Source organism: Muscardinus avellanarius (genome assembly GCF_963383645.1).
Source record: "Muscardinus avellanarius genome assembly, chromosome: 7".
Classification (NCBI taxonomy): Eukaryota; Metazoa; Chordata; class Mammalia; order Rodentia; family Gliridae; genus Muscardinus; species Muscardinus avellanarius.
The window spans coordinates 64,332,918-64,342,721 of NC_137793.1; the positions used below are offsets into that span (position 1 = coordinate 64,332,918).

Here is a 9,804-nt window from a genome sequence, read left to right on the forward strand (position 1 = left end):
ACCACCACGCCCAGCTGGAACTTTTTAAATTAAATTATAACAAACAGAAAAGTACACAGATAATAAATTATACAGCTTGATCAATGTTCATAAAGCAAACACATGCATGTAATCAATACCCCAATCAAAACACTGCTTGTATCCAAGAATTCTCTCTGGTACCCCTTTCCAGACATTTCTTCCCAAGGGAAAAAAACTATTGTGACATTTAAATCTGGTTTGCCTGTTTTTAAACTTTATATGACGCCGGGCATGGCAGCGCTCACTTGTAATTCCAGCGCTTGGGAGGCTGAGATAAGAGGATCGCACAGGTTTAAAGCCAGCCTAGCTACTTAGGCTCTCAGCAACTTAGTGAGACCCTGTTTCCAAATAAAGTATAAAATAGGTCTGGGAGTATAGCCTGGAGGTAGAAAAGCCCCTGGGTTCCACCCCCAGTACCACCAAAAAAAAAACTTTACATGATTGATTTTTATATGGTTTCTTTTGCTTGGCTTTTACTCAACATTACTTTTGTGAGGGTCATATACAAGGTCACAAGTAATTGTATACTGTTGTTTGCATCACCACTATAAGATATTCTATTGTGAAATACAAAATTTATCTATTCTACTGTTGAGAAGCATTTATGCATGTCAGTAACTTTAGTGTGTGTGTGTGGTACTGTGGCTGGAACCCAGAGGCATTGCACCCCTGAGCTATACACCCTAAGTCCTATATTTTAGTCTTTGTATTTTTTGAAATGGGGTCTCATTGATTTGCGAAGGATCTCGCTAAATAGCTGAGGCTGTCTGCGAACCATGATTCCCGTCTCTGCCTCCCGAATACTGGGATTACAAGCGTGAACCGACACATCTACCAGTAACTTTTCAAAGAAAAACACTAGGTCACAAGTAAGCATATATTCACTATGGTTAAAAAATTTGTATACCTGGGCATTGTGGCACATGTTTGTAATCCCAGTACTTGGGATGCCGAGACAGGAAAATTGTCTCAAATTTAAAATTTTTTTTTTTTTAATTTTGAGATAGGATCTAACTAAATTGCCCAGTTGGCTTCAGACTTTAAATCATTCTGCTTCAGCCTTCTGGGTAATATATGTCCATTTTGGTTTGAAGAGGAATGTTCCAGATATTTGTCCTTTGGGTTAAAGAAATTTTACTCTCCCATTTTGACTCAAAGGACATATTGATTTCATATTTATGAATGTAGACAACTTTTTTTTAATGTATGGTACATGGGATTGCACCCAGGGCATTCTGTAAGAATCTACAAGCTCTACTAGAACTTCTTATGTTTTGTTTTGAAGCAGGGTCTCACTAGGTTTCTGAGAATCTTGCTGTATTCCTGAGGTTTTCCTTGAAACTAATCCTCCTATCTCCACCTCCTGAGTACTATGCTTGGCTCTTCTGTCAATATTAAAACACATTACTAGCCAGCTGTGGTAGCAGATGGCTTCTAATCTCAGTACTTGGGAGACTGAGACAGAAGGATCAAAGGTAGGACAGCCTCAGTTACTTAGTGAGGCCCTCCACAGCTTAGATCCTGTATCAAAATAAAGAATCAAAGAGCTGAGTGTGGTGGAACACGCTTGTAATCCCAGCATTTGGGAGGCTGAGACAGGATTGCGGTTTGCGGACAGCCTCAGCTACTTAGTGAGGCCCTATTTCAAAATAAAAATAAAAAAAAATAGGACTGGGATGGTAGCTCGGTGGTAGAATGCCCCTGGGTTCAAGCCGGGCGTGGTGGCGCACGCTTGTAATTCCCATACTTGGGAGGCTGAGACAGGAGGATCACACAGGTTTGAACCCAGCCTCAGCTACTCAGGTAGGCTCTCAGTAACTTAGTGAGACCCTTTTTCCAAAAATAGGTCTGGGAGTATAGCCCGGAGGTAGAAAGCCTCCAGGTTCCACCCCCAGTACCACAAAAAATAAAAAAAAAATTAAATTAAAAAAAAAAAGACTAAAATACAGGGCTGGGGGTGTAGCTCAGAGGTAGAATGCCCCTGGGTTCCATCCCAGTAGAGCAAAAAAAAAAAAAAAAGGAAGAAAGAATGCCCCTGGGTTCAATCCCCAGTACCATGAAAGAAAGACCCGGGGGGCGGAGCGTGCGCGCATATTATTCATTACTATGTTTATTTTTTTATTTTTGGTGATACTGGGGATAGAACCCAGGGCCATTTTACCACTGAGCCACCCATCCCAGCCCTATTTTTTTTTCTTTATTTTGAAACAGAGTCTCACTTGAGTTGCAAAGGGCATTACTAAGTAGCTGAGGCTGGCTTTGAACCTGCCTCGATCCTCCTGTCTCAGCCTCCCAAGTACTGGGATTATAAGCGTGCGCCACCACACCCAGCTAGTTTTTACTTTTAATGGTTTTATTTTATCAGGTGTGGTGGCGCAGGTTTGCAATCCCAGTACTTGGGAGGCTGAGAAAGGAGGATGGTAAATTCAAGGACAGTCTCAGCAAATAGTGAGACTCTAAGCAACTTAGTGAGACTCTGTTTCCAAATAAAAATAAATAGGGCTGAGGATGTAGTTCAGAGGTAGAAGAATGCCCTGCGGCTTAATCCCTAGTTCCAAAAATTTTTGTTTTGGGTTGATTGTTTCTGCCTACTAATTTTTCCTTTGTTTTTCTAGTGATTCTCATAGTCTAAGTCTGATCCTGTTACCATTTTTGTCTATAAGTACTCATTTTATCCATAATTAATCATAATTCATTATTTTGAGCTGTCAGTTGGTATTATACCATCAAGATTTATTATTGCTAGCGTAAAAGCTGATAGAAGTATATTAGTAGCTCGTGGGGCAGGTGCTCTGGGAAAGTGTTGAGCCAAGACGACTGCAGGGCAAGTGTTCCGCTTACTACCCTTCCCAGTCAGCGCATTTCCTCTTCTCTGTTTGCAGGCAGCGTTACAGAGACAACAGGAAGTTGTGGTGGCTGGGGCTTTGCCTTCATCATCCAAAGTGACTGGAACTGTGCCAAGTGATACAGTGTCAGTTAATGGACAGGCCAGGAACCACGCTGACAACTCTGAGAAAGGACTAGAGCCAGAAGCCACAGAAGCAGCTGTGGAGAACGGGCCAAAAGGTACAGGTTGGCAGACTTGATCATCCACCCAGGGCCCTAACTCATACTCCATGAGGAAAGGCCGACAAGCCTTTTCACTCTTATGAGTTTGAATCCGCTGCTTCTAATGACCCTTAGAGCAAACCAGCTTTCTTTTGGACAATGTCTCTTTATAAAATCAGTTCTCTAATACTGTGCAATACATTGAATCCCAGTTTAGCATTTGAGAGTCACAGACATTTCTTTTCTCTCACACACCAGTCATGTGCATCAGGAATCGAGCAGTTCAGTGGAATCAGCGCAGGGCCGATCCTGAGGTTGCAGTCAAGACTTTGGCAAGGGCTGTCTTCATGAGAGGGCTTTCAAAATGGTTCTCTCACATGGCTGGCAAGTTGGTGCTGGCTGTGGGCAAGAGGTCTCAATTCTTTGCTCCAGCAAGCCTCTCCATAGGCCTGTTTGAGTGTCCTTAAGATGGCTGGCTTTCTTTAAAGTACATTCAACAAAAGAAAACAGTCAAGAGTAATAGTGTCTTTTGGTAGCTGGGCATGGTGGTGCACGCTTGTAATCCTAGTACCTTGGTAGGCTGAGACAGGAGGATCATGGTTCTCTGACAGCTTCAGCTTCTTAGTGAGGCCCTCTCCAACTCAGTGAGACCCTGTTTCAAAATAAAGAATAAAAAATAGGGCTGAGGGTATAGTTCAGAAGTGCAATGCTCCTGTGTTCCATCCCCAGTACAGCAAAATAAATAAATAAATAAATAAGCCGGGCGTGGTGCCGCATGCTTGTAACCCCAGCTCTTGGGAGGCTGAGACAGGAGGATCGCATAGGTTCAAAGCCAGCCTCAGCTACTTAGTCAGGCTCTCAGCAACTTAGTGAGACCCTGTTTCCAAGTAAAGTATGAAATAGGTCTGGGAGTATAGCCCGGAGGTAGAAAGCCCCTGGGTTCCACCCCTAGTAACACACACACACACACACACACACACACAGGGTTGGGGTTAGGGTTAGGGGTTAGGGTTAGGGTTTATTTATTTATTTATTTATTTATTTATTTATTGGTGGTACTGGGGTTCCTGGAAGCCCTGCTACCTCTGGGCTACACTCCCAGACCTATTTTTACATTTTTATTTGGAAACAGGGTCTCTTAAGCCAGTGCGCGCAGCTGGCTTCGAACCTGCGCGATCCTCCTGTCTCTGCCTCCCAAGCGCGGGGATTACAAGCGTGCGCCACCACGCCCGGCAGGGTTAGGGTTTATGAAATAGGTCTGGGAGTATAGCCTGGAGGTAGAAAGCCCCTGGGTTCCACCCCTAGTAACACACACACACACACACACACACACACACACACACACACACGTAGTGTCTTTTATGCCTTGACATTGGAAGTAATACCACCAGCATTTTGACCATTTTCTATTGGCCACACATGCTAACCCTGCTATATTGTGGGTGGAGACTTGCAAGTACCTGAGGATCCAGAGCAGAGGCCCACTGGAGGCATCTTGGAGGCTGCTGCTGCACATTGCAGTGCACCTTTTGAGACCCTTAAGTATCATGTTGCTCGGGAGGTAATAGCATTTTCAAAGCTCTGCTGCCTTTCCATGGCAGCTCATCATTCACTCAGCAACTGGTTGAAGGTTTTCTAAGTGCTAGGTTCTGATGTGTGAGGCAAAATACCACATGCAATGTAAATTGTAGCTATGGCAAGTACTGATATGGAGAGAGAGCGGTACATTATTTTTTGTATTACTTCCCAGAGGTTGCCAGAGGCTTTTCTGAGGAAGGGACAGTTGAGAAGGAGAGCTAAAGCAAGAGCAGGAATTAGAGGGAGAGGGGACATTTAGTGATGGGCAGGGCTGCATTGTGGGAGTAAGACTTCACCTCTTTTCTCCAACTCCAGTGGTTCTTACCTTGTCCACGTTTTTCCGTTTCTTTGAGCTCCTTTCAGAAATCTCCTAGAACTTTGGAACATGCAGAGGTCAGGACTTTTTCAACATATAACTGAAGTGACCGCCCAGGGTTTTTGTTTGTTTGTTCTTTTTCACATCTGAAAGAGTAATGTAAGCTGGACCTGGTGGTACATGCTTTGGAATCCTAGTGCTTGGGAGGCTGAGACTGGAGGATCACAGGTTTAAGGATAGCCTTAGCGATGTAGTGAGGCTCTCAGCAACCTAGTGAGACCCTGTTTCCAAATAAATAAAATTGGTCTGGGGATGTAGTTTAGAGGTAGAATGCCTCTGGGTTTAATTTCCAGTACCAAAAAAAAAAAAGTATTTTATTCTGAGTCTGAATCTCACTTCCTTGCTAGAATATTCATTAGCTCCAGTAAGGGAGTTTCCAAGGTCATTTTTAGAATGAGTGTTGAAAAACATTACTTCCAAGACTGTGAATTCCGCCTGTTACTTGAAGTAGTATGTGACCTTATGAACTATAGTAAGCAACCTGGAGGGAGACTTCATGGGAAGGTTCACATTCCCCCTGCCCTGGGAGTACCTGAGTTCCCTGGGCAGGTGGCCCTGTGCAAGTACTACTGCTGGTAAAGTGGAGGCTTTTTCACTTCAGCTTTTGTAATTCCTGTTGCTTTTAGAATCTCTTCCAGTAGTAGCAGCGCCATCCATGTGGACTCGACCCCAGATCAAAGACTTTAAAGAGAAGATTCGGCAAGATGCAGATTCCGTGATTACTGTGGGCCGAGGAGAGGTGGTTACTGTTCGAGTCCCCACCCATGAAGAAGGATCTTATCTCTTTTGGGAATTTGCTACAGACAATTATGACATTGGGTTTGGGGTATATTTTGAATGGACAGACTCTCCAAACACTGCTGTCAGCGTACATGTCAGCGAGTCCAGCGATGACGAGGAGGAGGAAGAAGGTACAGCTGTCGGTACATAGTCAGTAGCTGCTGGTGTCTGTTGGCAGAAGTGGTACATGGTTCAGATGTCAGCCAACCATGCACTTCCTGATTAGCTTCATGGACAAGGAACAGTCTCTTCCTTAGTGAGACACTGGCTGAGAAGGTTGGAAGGAAGGCCAGCCTCCAATAGGGGATAGGGCCTAAACAAAAAACGTTTTGTGTATATGGTACTGGAGATGGGACCCAGGGGCCTTTTACCTCTGGGCTACACCCCCAGACCTGTTATGTATTTCGAAACAAGATCTCACTAAGTTGCTAAGACTGATTTTGAACCTGTGATCCTACTGTCTCAGCCTTTCAAGTACTAGGATTACAAGTATGCATCAGTACTTCCAGCTTTTTGTGGTACTTTCAGTTGAATTCAGAGGCATGACACCACTGAGCTATTCTCCAGCCTTATTTTACTTTTTATTTCAAAACAGTCTTGCTTAGTTACTGAGGCTGGCTTCGAACCTGGTATCCTCCTATCTTAGGATAACCCCATTTACTAATTTTATTTCCTCTGAGTAAGTGGACAAAAGCAGGTGGGCAATTTATTTATTTATCCTCTGTAGTACAGGGAATTGAACTCAGGGGCATACGTCCAAGCTACACCCCCAGCTCTTATTTTTCTTTATTTTTTGTTTGAAACACTGTCTCACTAGGTTACTGAGAGTCTCACAAAGTTGCTGAGGATGGTTGAAAACCTGCAACCTGCATTCCTCCTGTTTCAGCCTCCCAAGGACTGGGATTATAGGCATGCACCAACATACCCACTACAATTGTGGGTTTTTAAGGACACTCTAAACTGTCTTGGTCTAGGAAAACATTATATAGTGTATACAATGTATTGCTTATTGAGAAGATCTTAATTTTTTTAATCTTGAAATGTTAAAACTTGAGGCTTTTTTGTGTGTGTGTGTGTTTGGTACTGGGATTGGAGCCCAGGGGCATTCTACCTTTGAACTATACCTCCATCTCTGTTTCTTATTATTTTGAAACAGGGTCTCACTAAGTTCTGGAGGGTCTCACTAAGTATTTGAGGCTGGCTGCACCGTACTGGAATTACAGGCATGAACCACCATTTCTGACTTGTAGAATGCCCCCCCCCTTTTTTTTTTTTTGTACTGGGGGTGGAACCCATGGTCTTTCTATCCTTTGGCTATACTTCCAGGCCTATTTTATATTTTATTTGGAAACAGGGTCTCAATAAGTTGCTGAGAGCCTCACTAAGTAGCTGGGGCTGGCTTTGAACCTGCACAATCCTCCTGTCTCAGCCTCCCAAGTGCTGGAATTACAAGCATGCACCACCACGCCTGTCTAGAATGCCCTTTTCTCTTCCTCTTGAATGTGGTTCTGGGGATGGAACCTGGGACAATCTTTTTCCAAGCTATACCCCCAGCACTATTTTATCTTATTTATTTATTTATTTGTGTGTGTGTGTGTGTGGTATTGGGGGTGGAATCCAGGGTCATTGCATCTTCGAGCTATACCTCCCAGCCCTATTTTTTATTTTTTTTTTTTGGTGGTCCTGGGGGTGGAACTCAGGGGCTTTTCTACCTCTTGGCTATACTCCCAGACCTATTTTATACTTTATTTAGAAACAGGGTCTCACTAAGTTGCTGAGAGCCTCATTCAGTAGCTGAGGCTGGCCTCAAACCTATGCGATCCTCCTGTTTCAGCCTCCCAAGTGCTGGGATTACACATGTGTGCCACCATGCCTGGCTGCCAGCCCAATTTTTTATTCTTTATTTTGAAACAGGGTCTCATTGAGTTGCAAAGGTTTCACCAAGTAGCTGTGGCTATCTACAAACCACAATCCTCCTGTCTCAGCCTCCCAAATGCTGGGATTACAAGTATGTGACAACACACTGGGCTCTATTTTATCTTTTATTTAGAAATAGGACCTCTAGCCGAGTGTGGTGGCGCACGCTTGTAATCCCAGCATTCGGGAGGCTGAGACTGGAGGATCGCAGTTCGCGGACAGCCTCAGCTACTTAGTAAGGCCCTCTGCAACTCAGTGAGACCCGGTTTCAAAATAAAGAATAAAATACAGGGCAGGGGGTATATCTTGGAGGTCGAATGCCCCTGGATTCCATTCCCAGACCTGCAAAAATAAATGAATGAATGAATGAATGAATGAATAAAAAAATAGGGCAGAGGGTATAGCTCAGAGGTCAAATGCCCCTGAGTTCCATCCCCAGACCCACAAAAAAAAAAAGAAAAGAAATAGGGCCTCTAAGTTACTGAAGCTGGCTACAAACCTGTGGTCCTCCTGTCTCAGCTTCCCAAGTATTGGGATTAATTCAAGATGCCTGACTTGGGCCTCTATTTATGTGAATGCTCTCTCTTGTGCTCGCTTGCTCGCTCCCTCCCTCCCTCTCTTCTCTCTTCTCTCTTCTCTCTCTCTTCTCTCAGCGGGAGAATGGAACCCACAGGCTTTCCGGGCACACTCTCAGACTTGTTTTATATTTTATTTGGAAACAGGGTCTCACTGAGTAGCTGAGTCTAGTTTCAAACCTTCTTGATCCTCCTGTCTCAGCCTCCCCAAGTACTGGGATTACAAGCATGAACCACCACACCCGATTCTTTTTTTTTTTTTTTTTTTTAGCAGTACTGGGGTTGGAACCCAGGGCATTCTACTTCCAAGTGACACCCCAGCCCTATTTTTTATTTATTTTGAAACAGGGTTTGAATTTCTCCAAGAGCAATTTCTAAGAGAAAAGGTAGAGTTTAATTGCTTGATGCAAAGGTGGTTTTTGTGGGTCTTTCCTTAGACTTGCTTTGTTCTTTCTCACAGAAAATATCACTTCTGAAGAGAAAGCCAAAAAGAATGCCAACAAGCCTCTGCTGGATGAGATTGTACCTGTGTACCGGCGGGACTGTCATGAGGAAGTGTATGCTGGCAGCCACCAGTATCCAGGGAGAGGGGTCTACCTCCTCAAGTTCGACAACTCCTACTCTTTGTGGAGGTCCAAGTCAGTCTACTACAGAGTCTATTATACTAGATAGAGATGGCAGAGTCTGGAGTCTAGAGTTGGGCAGAAGACGGCATTTGATTTCTTTCCACTCTTGTGGCACGTTGGAGTCGGTGTTTACCTTGTTGATTTTGGTCTAATGGTTTGTGAACTCTTAGGAATCAGAATTTCTTCAACTCTTTAGCACTAATACCTTGGCGTTAAAAGGAATTCATCGGACTCATCTAGCCCTTGGGTGCTGACCAGCAGAGTCACTAGTGGATGCTGAAGTTACAGGAGCTATGTGTTAAATACTCAGTCTCCAAAATAAACACCCCAGCACTGACCCCACCTGGTTAATGGTTAGTCCATTGCTGCCTGCTCTGTGTGTCTTATCAGAGCCCATAGTTACAGAGCCCTCTCATTCAAAGTACTTAAGTTCCTAGTCTTCATCAGATGCAGCTGGCTTTGATTGAAGGTCACCATTTTAAATTTTAAAAACTCAATAACTCGTAGGTTGTAGTAGAAAAGACATTGCCTCAGTTCATCTTGCTCTGAATAACCCAGATTGATTTTGCCCTGGGCGAAGCTGTTTTGTTCCAGCATTACATTACAGAGAATTATTTTCTGAGATAATCTTAAACTTAGAATATTCACACCCAGTAGATAATTGAAATATCAAGAAAAAACACCTCAAATATCCTTCTTAGTCTTTACAAACTCTCAGGCCTTTTCATTTGGTGGTCATACCACCAATAGCAAAGCAGAACTAAGGAAGTTTTGTTTTGATTAGGCTGTACAGAGCATCTCAGATTGGACCTATTTTCTGTACAAAGCATACAGTTAGGGTTTTGTAAGCTCATATTGACACCTACTGAATTAAAATATGTAG

At 43.6% G+C, this 9,804-nt stretch overlaps 1 protein-coding gene across 1 annotated transcript in view; it reads left to right on the plus strand.

Annotated features, from left to right (window-relative positions):
- ACBD3 (acyl-CoA binding domain containing 3) overlaps window positions 1–8,967 on the plus strand; it is a gene marked incomplete at both ends in the record, with an annotated part of 32,193 nt that extends 23,226 nt beyond the window's left edge. Inside the window, 3 exons of the mRNA XM_080699059.1 lie at window positions 2,904–3,087; window positions 5,650–5,934; window positions 8,756–8,967. Of these exons, the coding sequence (XP_080555185.1) occupies window positions 2,904–3,087; window positions 5,650–5,934; window positions 8,756–8,967 (681 nt within the window). The remainder of the gene's footprint in view (window positions 1–2,903; window positions 3,088–5,649; window positions 5,935–8,755) is intronic.
- Between the last annotated feature and the right edge of the window lie 837 nt (window positions 8,968–9,804).